The 15,876-nt window shown below is 33.0% G+C and overlaps 1 protein-coding gene across 1 annotated transcript in view; it reads left to right on the top strand.

The window, feature by feature from the left end:
• LOC123669336 (LIM domain transcription factor LMO4) overlaps positions 1–15,562 on the top strand; it is a 28,639-nt gene extending 13,077 nt beyond the window's left edge. Inside the window, exons 2-3 of the mRNA XM_045602943.1 lie at positions 13,869–14,027; positions 15,420–15,562. Coding sequence (XP_045458899.1) covers positions 13,869–14,027; positions 15,420–15,552 — 292 coding nt within the window. The 3' untranslated portion in view covers positions 15,553–15,562. The remainder of the gene's footprint in view (positions 1–13,868; positions 14,028–15,419) is intronic.
• Positions 15,563–15,876: the final 314 nt, after the last annotated feature.

Genomic DNA, 15,876 nt, shown 5'->3' with positions numbered 1-15,876 from the left:
GTTACATCAGAACTTTTGACCGGGTAGACCGATTTCGACAAATTTTTTCGAGTTATATCTAATAATGCGTTTTTACTTGACGCTTTTTTCGTCGACCTACGTTGTATTATACCGCATAACTTTCTACTGGATGTACCGATTTTGATAATTCTTTTTTTGTTGATAAGGGGATATCCTTAGTTTGGTACCGTGATAAGGAAACCAGGATCTGATGATGGGATCCCAGAGAAATCGAGGGAAACTCTCGAAAATCCGCAATAACTTTTTACTGGGTGTACCGATTTTGATAATTTTTAATTTAATCGAAAGCTGATGTTTATCATGTGGCCACGTATAAATTTTATCGAGATCTGATAACTACTTTTTGAGTAATCTTTGATAACGCGTAGTTGCTTGACTATTTTTTCGTCCATCTACGTTGTATTACTTGTCGATGTAATTGAAGTTGGTTTTTTTTTCGTTTGCGAGCAAACACAATTATTTACGGAACAAAAAGCATTCTGATTAGTATTTCCAGCGTTAAGTCTGTATCTATCTATCTGTCATCTCATTATTTTCGTATATCATTACCGTTCGAAGCGAAAAGGCGTAGTTATTAATCGATTCGCCACAGAAGAAAATCAAATTGGTTCTCATTTCCTGCGAACGCCGCAAGAGGGAGCACGCACAAGCAAGCACCTGTGAGAGCACTGCATCCGGCTCGTCCAATTACTGCTGCCTTTTACCCTAAATAAAGCACCCTAACGATCGTCCTGGTCTCCTGGACACAACACATATATGCGTCGAGATTCATTAGCGATGGTAATGTATGCCCGTGTACGTTCAGAACTATGGCCACATTAAAATAGCTATTCGTCGTTTTTGCTTCAAACGACATCAGTATAACAAGCCTTTAGATATAGATGATATAAACGTTGTTACAAAGTAAGTAGGCAATTATAAACCACTCCAATTTAAAGCAATCCAATTTAAAGCAACTTAAAACTTCAATTTAAATACAATAATGTCCAAATATTGTGTCGACAAATAAATGTAATGACAATTTATCCACCTGAGACGTCTCTTAACATTATAGTACTATTCCACTTTTTAAACGTCCACCTCGAAGGATCGTTACACACACCTTTCAAGGCATAGTCAAAAACAATCGACATAAAGATCGAAATTGTGTTGCAAAACTGTGAAAATGCTGCTACAGATTAGATGGTTACGATAGTATACACAGATAAAATATCCATACGTTAGTAGATAGAGAGATCACTTCTGCATGCATCGCGAGTTCTATAAGCGTCGCGAGCCCGAGGATAAGATCATAGCGAGTGTCTCAGATCGGCTCCCCTTTATTTATTAAATCAGAGTGAGCGACGGACAATGAGCTATTGTAACTGCCGATATATTGTCCGGCTCTGATCTATAATAGCTTCACGCTTGTTTTATTAGACGATCGAATCGATCAATGTAAATGACTTGTTTAATATAATTTAACTGTCAGAATATCCATAACTATTTAATAGCATCAATATTTTCAAATATATGACACTATACAAATAACAAATTTCTTAATTTATTGCAACCATAAAGTTTAACTAATATGTTAATAAAACAAAACCAACCTCATTTTTGCTCGATTCGAAATCAAGTTTTAATTAGGTAGATGTTTTTAAATAAATTCTTAATAATACATTTGAATCGTAAATTAGTACGCCCGTAACGTATTCGTTTATTTTTAATTTGAACTTTAAGCTATTAAATAATTTCAGTGATGGTTTTTCTATACGACTAAGACGTACGTCTTAATTAAAGTTTAAAAATTGTATTCAAAATATTTAATTATAATTTTGGAATTAAATGTTGGATATAATTTAGATTATTAGCATATAAACGAGTTCGATGGCTAATCGCATTGCAGCGTCAAAAATGTTTAATTAAAAAGATTGATGCTTAACGGCAGAGCGGGGCACCAGAAGTACAGTGGAGTTGCAAACTTATCTAATTAGTTAGCGGCGGGCGGGGAGCGGGACCTGCACCGCGTCGCGCGAGCCCCTCCCGGGCTGGGGTGCGGGCAGGTGGGCGCCGGGGACGGGGGCAATTAGCGGTGATAGTCGATTAGCTCATCGTGTGAGCGCGGCTTTTGACAAATGTTGCCAGCAATAAATTATTATTATTTATGAATGTTTCAGATAATTGGTGTAATTAATACGCGTGCTCGTGGCCAATTAAATCTGTTGTGTTGACCGGTGCTTATTACTTTAATTAAATGTGACTAAAATATGAATTAGTGGTTATCAATTGTACAATATTTTATCGTACGGCCATTTGTGATAGAAATAACCAATTTAACAAACGTGTTTTTAAAGATTTTTTATGTGATTTGCTTAATTGAAAAAATATATACTATTAAAAACATCATGACTAATAATAATAATAAATATCCATAACATAGACTCACGGTCATCTATTACTCGGTAAGCAACATAATACCTACATGTCTTATACTTAGGTAACAGGCGCTTCATATAGCCAAATTTTTTTTCTTCGTTAAATACATATAATTAATAGTTATATACTTATTATGATGACAGGGAACGCATTTTAAATTATTACTACATATACTAACACTTAATTATATATGAACCGTTTATTTTATTTTAATTGTCAATTAATTAAAATGTTTTTACTTGGAATAATAAATAGCACAAAACTGGTTTATATAATGCTTTTATTATGGAAATCGTTTTTATAATTACTATAGATAATTATATATACAATCAATCAGTTTATTTTGTTCGTTGTTTTTTTTTTTAAATCTAGGAATGTCACGTGGAACTATAGTCTGTTTCTTTAACAAAACTGAGTTTTGACTATGTCTCTCGCACATTTCCGATATTGACAGAGTGAGATGGGTTATTATTAGGGTGGAGCGAACGCCTTTGTTCTTGTTTTGAAATTGTAAAGGCTCGTTCATATTGAATACATACTTCTAAAATGACTAAATGTCTTGTTTGCCAAGTGAATTTGTAGATGCTTTGTCAAGTTTTCGAGAATAATACGATGCATTATCTAAAAAAATAACTGCGTTCTCATCCAATTTAGGTAAAACATATTGGAAACAATTTTCAAACACTGGCGTTCATATCTTGGTGGTAGTCATAGGTTTTATTAAATTCAAAATATTTCGATCCTCCTTCTACAAATCCATTGATACTGCCGATATGTACAATTATAATCCGCTACCTTTCCTGAAATAATAATGATAAACATCCGTTAGTGAAATGACGTATATTATAACACACACACACACACATACACACAGAAAAACACACATATATATAATTCGTGTTTTTATAAGATAGGAAAAAATATAAAAAAAAGAAAATACAAAATTAAACAATATACTGCCAAATTTTTTAATCCTATTATTATTATTTCACTTGATATTGTCTGGGTAATTTCAGTATGCGATCTATTACAATCAGAATTTTTAAATTATTCAATCAAATTGTTTATATAGTATATTAGTTTATCTGTAGATTGTAAAGGGCGCTTATTAGGAAACGTATCTTCCTGACTCGCGCATAAAAATCGTCTGGTTCACTCACTAAAACACGTGTTATCGCTGAGACAACTGATTGTGCATCTGACTACAGCGTTTGTGTGAAACTAACTCTTATGTTGATTAAGTGAACCAATAACAACGCAGTCAGAATTTTCTCGGGTCTCGTTTGTTAAAAAAAGTGACAATATGAATGTGTGTTATCTTTTATAAAATTTGATCATTTTAAATATAATTGATTATCTAAGGCTAAAAAACAATCGATTCCAACCAATACTATATGTACACTGATTAACATGTTCAATAATAAAAACAATTTAGGTGTTTAGTATTAGTACAGAAGAATAGTCTATTGATAATATAGATAAGATAACAACATAATAGAATATAGTTATTGTCAGTGCCACCTGCAAATATTAAAACCAAGTACCTACCGGGGCAACCGAGCTTCGAATCGTGTTTTTTGGAAATAATATTTAAGTAGGAATTACATATTTATAAAATATGAATAATAGTTTTCGATTTTACAGATAATAATAAAAAATATAAATAAATATAAAAAATCAAAAATAAAAAAATAATAACAATCGACCGGGATCGGAGACATGGGGATTTGAACCGTGGTCTTCTCACATGTTTCCGACAGGCCGATTTCCCACCCGAGACATTACAACTTTATTGACATTTGCGAAATTTACCTTTGTATTGTAACCATTTTTCATTGCCTAAAATCAGGGCTAAAACGACATTTTCTAAAAATGAATCCTAGCTAGATGGATTTTTCGCCCCCGAAACCTCCTATATACTAAATTTCATGAAAATCGTTGGAGCCGTTTCCGAGATTCAGATTATACATCGTTTAATAATATAAAATAATAAAATATTGCAATGTCCTGTGACTTGGTTATTAATATAACAAAAAACAAATTGTTACATACTAATTTCCTCCAAATTTAAACAATTTGAATGCATTTTTTTTGCCTTTGTACTTTTTACAACAAAAAAATATAGAAGAATTTTATAGTTACATGAAAATTCTACAAATATACCTAAAGGTTGAATATATATCATGGTAACACCGAATAATTATGATTACATAAATATAACGAAATAAAACCTATGCTACTAATTAACCTAACAGATAATTATAATATAAGCAGATATTATTACTTTTTCCACATTCCTCTCGGGCTATTTTAGAAGATTGATTAGTGGAATTTTATTATTTAAGTCAGGGATCGTAATACTGAGATAATTAATTCTTAGCGCAAGTTAATTGATAAATTAACATTAATTAGAAAAGTTTGCGTCTACTCCGCCATCGTTCTGTTTTATTTAGGTATATCGGTTTTGTGAGCTGTCTTAGTATAATAACGTGTTTTTACTTTTATTTGTGAGTTATTTTAATTATAAGCTTTCAATAAAAGTTTAACAAGACGACCTACTCAGTATTACTCATATTCATATACCTTATAGTTGACTATCCTTAACGTAGCTGTATATATTATTTAGCTTATGTGCTTTTTAATATTATAGCCTTGTAACGGTGAAATAACTGTTGAATTCAATTTTTAGAAGTATTTATGGTCTGTTTTACCAATAGTGAATAATGTTATTTGACGGCTGACGATATCCAGCAGATAAATGTTCGTGATGTATTTTTTTTGCCAACAAATTTCACTGTATTTATATTTCTATTCACAAATATAAATTTAAAACTTGTAGTTTATTAATTTCTAGCGGCCTGCTCCGGCTTCGAACGGATATAAAATATATGTCATTCACTGAAAAAATGATTAAAATCGATCTAGTAGTTTTGATTTATTCATTACTGCCCGTGGCCCGCACGCGTTAACTTTAGAGTAAAACAATTCTTCTTTTCCTAAACCATGAAAATTTCTTGTTATCTTTGGAATATCTAAATTCACACACTACATTTTTACTTATTTACTTTTTATACTATACTTTAGACACGCTCCCGCCGCCGCCCTGGCCGGCCGGTACCGCCGCAAACGCTACGTCCCGCAATTTTTAAATCTATAATATCTTCGAAAATATTCATTTAAATTATATGCTGTAAAGGGCCTTATAGATCTATATTAAATCAACAATGTATTTAGGGTATTTAATTAGATAAGGATTAATGCTGTATTGGCTAAAATCGCTTCGAAAATTAGCCAGTATTTGTCGTAAAAAGTAAATGACAAAAAATGTTATTGTGGGATATTCATAAGAGATAAACATAAACGAAGCGAAGTTTTCTGTAGACCTTTTCAATGTGTACAATACTTTATACAGTATATTATTTTGATAAAGCTCGTAGGGTTCAGCCTGCGTTTGCAATGTAAGCGGAAAAAAATGTAATTGATGGATGTTTTTATACATATAAACCTTCCTCTTCGATCACTCTATCTATTAAAAAAACTGCATCAAAATCCGTTGCGTAGTTTTAAAGATTTAAGCATACATAGGGACATTGGGATATAGGGACAGAGAAAGCGAGTTTTATACTATGTAGTGAAGGAGAAACAGGTCCTAATGGCCTATTCTACCTCCTGCTTCTAAAGTCTAATCGTAACTTATTTGCCAGATAAACTTTACTCAAGGCCGCTGAAACAGGCCCTTAGTAGTGTAAAAGTTTATCGGTTTTGTTTAAAACAGACAAATATAGGTATCTCTATTGTTGTAGAAGCAAAATAAATACTTGACTTCTTAATTAAGTTATATCAGATTTATTTTTAACATAGTCATGTACTGATATGGGTACTTAATGAAAAAAGCTATAACGGGGACAAGTACAAAAAACACGACATACTTTTTAGGAAGATTAATAGTTTCAGAAACTATTAATCTTTTCAAAAATAACTTATTGGTATGCGGAAACAAAGAATACAGTTATTGTGATCTCGAAGTTTTGTTTTTTAATTTTAATAAAAATTTGCATGACGATCTCCTTTAATTAAACAAGATTTAAAAATTCCTTTCTATTTAAATGTAAGAGTTAATCATATGTTCGGTTATACAGTCTGTGTTGTAAGGTACCTATCTAACGAAGAGTATGTCCCCGAAACAAGCAGATAGAAAACGATTTTTTTTTAAGTCAGAAGAAGGTAGGGATAACATTAGTACGAAAACTTAAAATAAAACTTAAATCGCACTGGCAATCTTTGTAAAATATGTTTAAGATGAAAAGCAATCACATATACTGAGATCGGCTCCATCGAAGCCCGACCGCACATCACTTGTAGATTTTCCGCGGCGCTGTAATAGTTGGTGAGCAGAGCGGCCGCGGAGTAGAACAAGCGTTTAATTAAAGGACGCTCACCTCACGGCCGCTGTTGTCGGACGGCTCATCGTATGCGCCTTAATTAGTTTCAGACCGCCCTAACGGGCTTATTTTGTTTTTCTCGGATAATTTTTAATTAAACGCTTGATTAAAATGAAAGTTTGCGTAAGTAGCGAGCGAGGAACAATCGGGCCGGAGTTTAGGATAATAAATTGATGGTGTTACTTTGCTCGCTCGACGCTCGCTAGGGACTTAATTAAAAATCGCCGATAGAGTGTGTAGAGGGGAGTTCGGAACGAGTTTATGGAACTTAGTCCGGAGGCTCTGTTGTTTTACTACCTATGTCAATTTGAATACGAGATTGCTTCACGGTTGTGCGTTAATGTTTATAAAATAAAAAAACCGATAGTTTGTTTTTTAAACGTTTTAATTGTAGCCGCCTGTTCGCTATGCCAATAATTTAGAATTTCGGTATCGGTCCGTGTATTTTATCAGCGATAGCAAGCACTAAATCTCTTTTATTGCCTTCCGATCGCCTCAGTTGCATTTTATGTCAAATGAACAAGTTTATTATCTAATTTGTTTATTTTATAAATGACTGCGCCGTCATTTATAAAATAGGTTATTTCACATTCTTTGTTATTGTTAAAATATATTTTTATACAATTTCCATGAAGTAGTAAATGTTTAAAATTCAATTTCACACGTGCGAATCTTTTTTGCGTTAGTGTGTGCTACCGGCTCTACGAGCCCGTGGCCCGAGTGTTGCTGCCGCGGCGCGGGCGGCACGCGTCATTAGCAAATTCTTGCCTTGTCGACGCCACGCGCCGCTAACGAGTTTCTTGCTAACGACGTGCTAACTTGATAGTTGATACACCACCGTCCTAACATGCATTGTGATTATAACGACATCCGATAACTCGCTTGCCTTATTACTACCGTAACTAGCGTACTGTAAGCGATCTTTATTACATGCATAATATGTTAACAGATTGTTTAAGATTTTCCAGCTTGTTCTTTACTTTGTGTAGTAACTTTGGACTTCATTTACCTCTACTTATTATTGATAAAAATAAAATGCATTTATTCAATTGTTTTTATCAACATTTTAATTAGTTATCTGGATTTAATAAAACTGCGACTTTGTACCTGAACACGTAAGTAAATACGTATATCTATTAAAAACTTTCTATACAAAAAGATACATTACAAAAACTCATTTTATAATAAAGCTATATCAAAGTTATTACGTTGTAATTGACGCTTTAAAATACAAACCCAAAAAAAAACAAAGTAAATTTTGAAGCATCAAAACGAATAACCCCTTTAAAAATCTTTTAAAAGGTTTCAGGTAATCGCTTTTGTTCTTAATTGCGTGTAATTTTTTGTTTTTGACAGCAGATAAAGGGATGTGTGATTGTGGATAATGGATATAATATATCATATTAAGGTTTTATTTTAAGGCTTTTGGTACTTATTGTACTTTTGTAACTATGAATATTTATACGTCGTAATATTTTTAGATAAAATCAAAACAAGCCGATAAATCATACTTGCATTATAAATTATAATATATATTTGATAAAACTCAGTATTATTTATCTTGAACTAAAGTACGATAATCACTTTACTATTATATATTTAAGTTATTTATTCATATAGAGAAGGAAAGAAAATATGCAAGTATTATTATAAGCAGTGCAACAATAGTATTGTATAGTTCAAACAATGCAATGTTTTTCTAGACTAGGAAGAATATAAAAATATAAGATATTTATTCTGATAAATAATAGTTCCCATATAATCTAAATATACTTAGTCATATGTAGGTTAATCTAGGTATAATGGTAACAAATATACTCTGCGTCTCGTCGACTCGTTCTACGAATGGCGCCGAGCAACAAGTAAGAAATTCCGTCCCGCATCCCTATCGAACTCGGCACTTATTTGTCAAACCAAGTCATAATCAGAATTGTTTGCAGATCAAAAATAATTATATTTTTAACTGACCCACCGAATTTCACATCCCCCCTCTATTATTATTTTTTTTTTCATGAGTATATCGATTTATTTAAACATTCTTTTATACATAGCTTATCCTGACAATAATGAACAGAAAAAAAGAATTATCCAATTCGGTGCAGTTTTTCGGAAGCTATGCGCGTATATACACTTCGATGATTCATTTTTATGTATATAGATAGATTTCTGTTTTAAGACGGGGTGATTGATTTTAATTGTCTAAATTCTATTACAATTAAGACTGCGTTTATAAGGGTCAATATCATTTTTTTAATTTCTGCAGTAATTTCTACATTTATTTATTTCATCTTTCGAACATAGTTTATGAGTCTCGGGGAGGATTTACTCGCGAAGTTTTGTTCCATTAAGTTGGTAAGCGGCTTACGCGTTTCAGGATTTTGAAGTTTTAATTTTTTTTTAATTTAATTGCTAATTTCTTTTAGTAATTTCCGTTATTTATAAATTAAGTTTCTATCGTTTTATCTGTTAATATAATTTTTGTTCAATAAATAAACAATTGAAATATTTCACTGCAAAAAAACTGCAATAAATCGTTAATATTTTTTTTTATGAAATAGTTTTTATTATTTTTCTGATTAACTTCAAAAGTAGAGAAGAAAGCATAAAATCTTTCTCACCTGTCCTTATCCGCTAATGATCTCCCGAGAGCTTTAAATTATGTTTCTTGTAACAATCTAAACTCGACACGTGTACATTCAGACTCGAGACATTCCCGTAATGAATAAAATAACATGTCAAGATACAGTCTTCATCTTAAATTAATGAGGATTCACGGCAACGTATTCAATTTTACACGTAACGAAGGCAAATAAACTTCGACTAGCTGGTAGCGGAGACACCAAACTTCCTCATTACTCATGTCTTAATTAATATCAGTTTGAAAGGAAACCTAAAAGTTAGTTCCGATTGCGTATTCTAATAAATCCGTGACACATATGAAGGTAATCTAAAAGTCCTTTAAGATTAATTTCGAACCCTTTCGCTGGAAAGTTTATTAATGTTAAGTAATTAATTGACGTAGAATAACACATATCTCATTGAATAATGTGAAACTTAACTTATATGGAAAGAAAGTTCAGTCAGTCAGTCAGTTCAGTCTATTACAATCCACTGCTGGACATAGGCCTACCCAAGTTCGCGCTAGACATCCCGGTTTTAAGTCACCTTCATCCAGCCTACACCGGCAACGTAGATTGTCTGTCCAGCGTGCCGGAGGACGTCCCACACTACGTTTGCCAACAGACGGTCTCCATTCCAGGACACGTCTGCTGCAACGGCCGTCGATTCCGCGACACAGGTGACCAGACCACTGCCATTTCTAGCTACTACTCTCGCGGATAGTCTCATTTCTAATCCTATTTTTGAGAGAACCACCAAGCATAGCCCGTTCCGTTGCACGTTGTGCGACCCTAAACTTGTGGACCAGTCCCTTCGTCAGTGTCCACGTCTCGGCTGCATATGTTAACACAAACAGGACGCATTGCTCTAAGACTTTTGTCTTCTAGCCCAATCGAATCCTCCGGCGGAATATCTGCCTCCTTCTCTAAGTTGTTAAGGCCTAGTTGGATGGTATGACGTAGATAGACATAATCTTGTACAATTTCGAGAAGGGTACCAAGCAATATCGGTCTCGGTATGACTTTGTTGTTAAACATAACTTTCGTTTTATTAAAATTCATACCGAGACCCACTCGTTGGGAGGACTCGTTTAGGCCGCCCAGCATTTGGCCAAGCTGCTCCAATGTCTCCGCAAAGATGACGATATATCGTTGGCAAAACGAAGGTGCGAGATGTATTCGCCGTTAACGTTGATACCTTGTCCCCCCAATCCAACGTCTTAAAGACATCCTCCGGCGCAGTGGAAAAGGAGTTAATTAATGCTTTATAAAGTATTTTCATTGAATGACTTGCAACTTTGTTACGATAAGAACGTCTGAATTAAAAGTTTAACATTCGCACGTAAGTCGCAAAATCACCTCTGGAAGCGTGCTCGTATCATTTTTATCGATAGGACAAGTTCGTATCGCGCGCCGAACATCCTCGCGAGCGTCCAACACAAATAGATTCGTACATGTTTGTCTTGGCTCGGTTTAATTAATTTTACCTTCATACGCCGATACCTACTGTTTGTCGGGCGTTCCTTAATTGAAAACGCTCTTACCGGAGTAAATGAAACGAAATCCTATTTGCTGCGAGTGATTGAAGTGAATTTATCTTTTAAGACTTTCAAATTTATCTTTTAGCGATGTTTGCTTCGAATAATATCGGAGCGGGGAAGCGCAGGTAATTAAATTTTGATTGGCTTCGAACGGATTGTTGCGATTTATTAATATATTCAGTCCGGTAGTAAATAATACGAACCCGGTCGACACTAATAACCGCTGCAATAATTACTCATTAATTATTAAATGAGGCCATTAAATGACAACAACGGCAACAGGGCCTCGCCGTTATCTAGTGACTTGGAAAAAATTGATGCTTACGTTGTTTGCTATGTAATGTATGCGGTCGAAGCCACTAAATTAATCAGACATTTCTATTACAATGTGTGACCGGTAATGCATAATAATGGGGTGCGGTAGTGCAGGCAACGGTTAAACAATATGTTAATAGCATTATTTACATGTTAATATAATTTACTTTAAGTGAATATAATTAGTAGTTCTGAAAGCCTTTGATGAAGTTAATACTTAAGTAAGTAAATTATTGCCGTTGGTATTATATTTGATAATACTATCAAACAAATTAATTATACAAAAAAAACATGACTCACATTTCCTTTTTTACACATTACTGTTATACAAACATTTATTATTATTTTTATTGACGTATACATGTTTTAACTTGATATTATAAAAATAAACGTTTGTTTTTAACTCTAAAATAATATTTTGAGGGTTGATAAATTTAAGATATATTATTAGAAGACGGTAATATTAACTTTCTTAAAAGTTTGACTTATTCAAGGGACACAAAAATATGTTGTCATATACAGCATTATTACATGAATGTGGATTGCATAAATACTTTCACAAGTTATTATTTTACACATACAGCTTATTACAACTCTAAACCGTAATTACACGCTTATGTAATTCAACCTTATTTATTTAGGGTGGCAATCAATCAGTTATAATTACTGTAGAAAAATCTAAACACTTGGTCGTGTTTGGTCGGTTTATACATATTACAAATAATTATATACGCTATATAAGATACGACCCCCTTGTCTTAGCAATAGTTTTTTCCGCTTTATCTATACATCTAATAATAAAATAACCGCTTTCTACTAAACGCATATGGATTTGTACACGGTACATATACCAAAATAATATTTTTTACATATTTTTCTGTCTGTCTGTTTGTTCCGGCTAATCTCCGAAACGGATGACCTATTTTGACGGGACTTTCACTGGCATATAGCTGATGTAATAAGGAGTAACTTAGGCTACTTTTATTTTTAAAATTTATTTATTTTATAACTGCGAACTGAAAAATAACTTGTTGAATTCCACGCGGACGAAGTCACGGACACATCTAGTTTTAATCTAAAATCATCACTATACTTTTTAGGTAATAGGCAAATATATTAAGCTACAAATTATCGATTCGCTGTCACTCTTTTAGATATAGACACAGAGTAAATGTGATCTTTTTTGACTGTCACAATAGTTGCTCTAAATAATAATTATAATTATTAGTAACGGATCAAAATACATACTAAAAATCACGTAACTATGTACACACATCTACGAACATGTAATACACAAACGAACCATCTAGTGTGTATAAATTTAAATTAATCTTTCTTAATTTTTTCTTTGCTATATCTATTACATAAGTTCAGCTAACTCGCTATTTCGATTAATGTTTGCTGCAAATATTAGATTATTAAATGTAACGTTTGCAACTGATCTGATAATTTGATCCATGAATTTGCTTTATTGCCTTGCTATTTCTGATATTGAAATCAACAAATCCAACAAATATTCTCGTTTGAGATGAAATGGATTCACATTTAGATCGATATAGGTACTCGACGAAATCACTTGCCACTTCGAATTACACTTAACAATGTTGTGAAATATAGTTTGAGATAATGTTTGGATAAATATTTATTATATTGGATTATATATATATATATATATATATATATATAATGTATATAATGGTATATATATATCTAAGTAAAAAAAATTATCCTGTTTCTATGTTTGAACTATATTATTTATATATGTTATAAAGCTTGCGTATTAACTATGGTTAAAGACTAATAAAAATTAATCTAATAGTGATAGAAGCACATGCAACTAATGTTGTAAACCAGTCTTTACTAATATTATAAAGCCGAAGAGTTTGTTTGTTTAAACGCGCTAAACTCAGGAACCCCTGCGGCTGGTTCGAATTGAAAAATTCTTCTTGTGTTATATAGCCCATTAATCGAGAAAGGCTATAAGTTAGTATTGTTATATAAACATCACGCTACGACCAATAGGAGCTGTGCATTCACTAGGAATGTTACGAAAACGAGAAAAATGTTCTTTTTAACCGTCTTCCAAAAAAGGAGGAAGGGTTTCAATTCTATTTTTTTGGGGTTTTTTTAAATTTATGTTACCTTTTGAGTGGGTGAACCGATTTTGATGATTTTTTTTTAATCAAAAGGTCGATCGAAGCGTATCATGTTGTTCCCATTTTAATTTAATTGGGATCTGACAAGGACTTTTTGAGATATATCTCATAATGTGTTTAACTTGCGTAATTAATTTGACTATATTTCGCCGATCTAAGTTGTATTATACTACCACATACCTATTCACTGAACTTACAAAGTTCAGTGAAAATGTATGCGGTGCGGTGCGTAAAGAAGTTTTATTTCAATAAGATACATACAATACAAATAAATCGTATACAAAAGACTAAAATATATGCTTATAATATAAATATCGACGTAAATTAATAAATAAATATTTATTGTAATTGTTCCAGAATGTTCGGCTCAAGCGGCGCGTGCGCGGCGTGCGGGCAGGCGATACCAGCGAGCGAGTTCGTGATGAGGACGAACGCCCCACAGCAACCCCTACACGTCTTCCACATAAAGTGCTTCGCCTGCTCAAAGTGCGGCTCACACCTCATGCAAGGAGATAGGTCAGCTCATTTATACTATTACTGTTAATGTTTTTATGACTAAGTCTTTTAGTACAGTTTTTGGGATCGATTTCTGCCTCGAATGTGCGTGTCATATATGTATTTATATATATATATGAAATATTAAGTATTTGTCTAAAAAGCGTATATATATCAGTCGGATGCTACACAAGCATAAATTGCATATCTTCTGATCACTGAAGATCTATCAGACGAACGTGTGTGTATGTTAAAGATATTTAAATTAATTTATTTATGATATACACTCACTCACCACAGGACCCCACGTTATTTAAAAATTATTAATGCAGGCTAATTATTTAATTCAGTATTATACGTAGTAACTATTTAGTAATCTGTGGTATTATTTAACTGTGAACTACTACTTATTGAAAACTTTAACAAGTTTTACATATTGTATGCCTGGTAGTTCTTGCGTATGTTTGGACCTTCTACGATCCCAAATGGATCCAACGTTTTTCCTTAGGTTACTTGGAAATATTTTCACATTTTTATAACTGTTACACAAATGTTATATTAGTTGTAGTAAGTAGTTTTCAATAATGATATTCAATTATATCAGTTTATACTCGCATTTATTATAATAATTGAATTCATAGAAAATGCTTAGTTTCTCGTCTAATTATTAACGGTAAGTTCCTATTCCCATATTACGAGCTTGTAGGAGTTATTATTAAAGAAACGAGATTATATATTTCAGTGAAGTCAAATAATGGTAATTGAACTTCGTCTTAGGCCTTATTCTGCTTTCTACTACGTATTCAAGTATAGCTAGATATTGTTATTGTCTAATCAATATCTGACATTTTCAAATACAGCCGTTTTATACTTTTACTATATTAATTTCTTAACGATATATAAATAAATCAAGAAAATAAACGTGCCTGATATAATAAAATGTCTATTATTACACACAATCACATAACGCTCAGACCAATTATAGCAGCATATAAGGTATAGCCTATACAAATATTGGGCGTGGAAATCGAAACTGCGACCGCTTGCGAACCGGCCGTGTGCTATGACCAATGCGCCAACATGACGTCACATACTTACTAAACGCAACATACGAGTACTAACACTTACCGATTTTAATTGTAGATATTAACCGACCTCAAAAAAGCTTCTCAATTCGACTGTATTTTTTTATCTGTTGGTCTTACCTTTTACTTGAACTTTGTCTGGATGCGTCTCTGATTTTGAATGAGATTTGATGAGTAGGTTTTGAGTTATCCCTAATAATGTGTATTGTACTTGTCGATGTAAATTGTGGTCGATATTTTTTTTTTGTTTGGGAACAAACATATACATTATTTTATTTTTGTTAAAGGTTGTATAATTATGTACAATGACAAAGACTCGTTGACACAGGTACTACATGCTTGCGGGGTCACTAGTCTGTGAACAGGACTGGCAGAAGCTGATGAAGAACGCAAACGCGGCGACCCCCGGCGCGCCCGTGCGCAAGGGCAAGGTGGGCCGCCCGCGTCGCTCACGCGAATGAGCGTTGCCCGCGCCCGCGCCGACGCTCGCGCCCGCACATAACTCGTACAGAGACTACGAGGAGGTATGTTAAGTTATTTTACTTATAAATGCTTTTACTGTTTCTTTAGTCTTTGATATTTATTTGTCATTATACATACAAAACTAATCTTGTTTATTGTTTGTAACGATAAAACAAAGTTCTTTTATGTAAGCGCTGTGTACTTAGAAGTGACTAAGTGACAAGTTGATTTTAACCTTTTTTTTTAATAGTTTTTAATAATAAATAAGGCATTGAAGTACTTTTATAAAAATTAAATAAATAAAATGTTACTCCACTTTGGAA

Source organism: Melitaea cinxia, chromosome 3 (genome assembly GCF_905220565.1).
Source record: "Melitaea cinxia chromosome 3, ilMelCinx1.1, whole genome shotgun sequence".
NCBI lineage: Eukaryota > Metazoa > Arthropoda > Insecta > Lepidoptera > Nymphalidae > Melitaea > Melitaea cinxia.
Note: the sequence above shows the minus strand (reverse complement) of the source record. Positions and strands in the feature narration are given on the sequence as shown.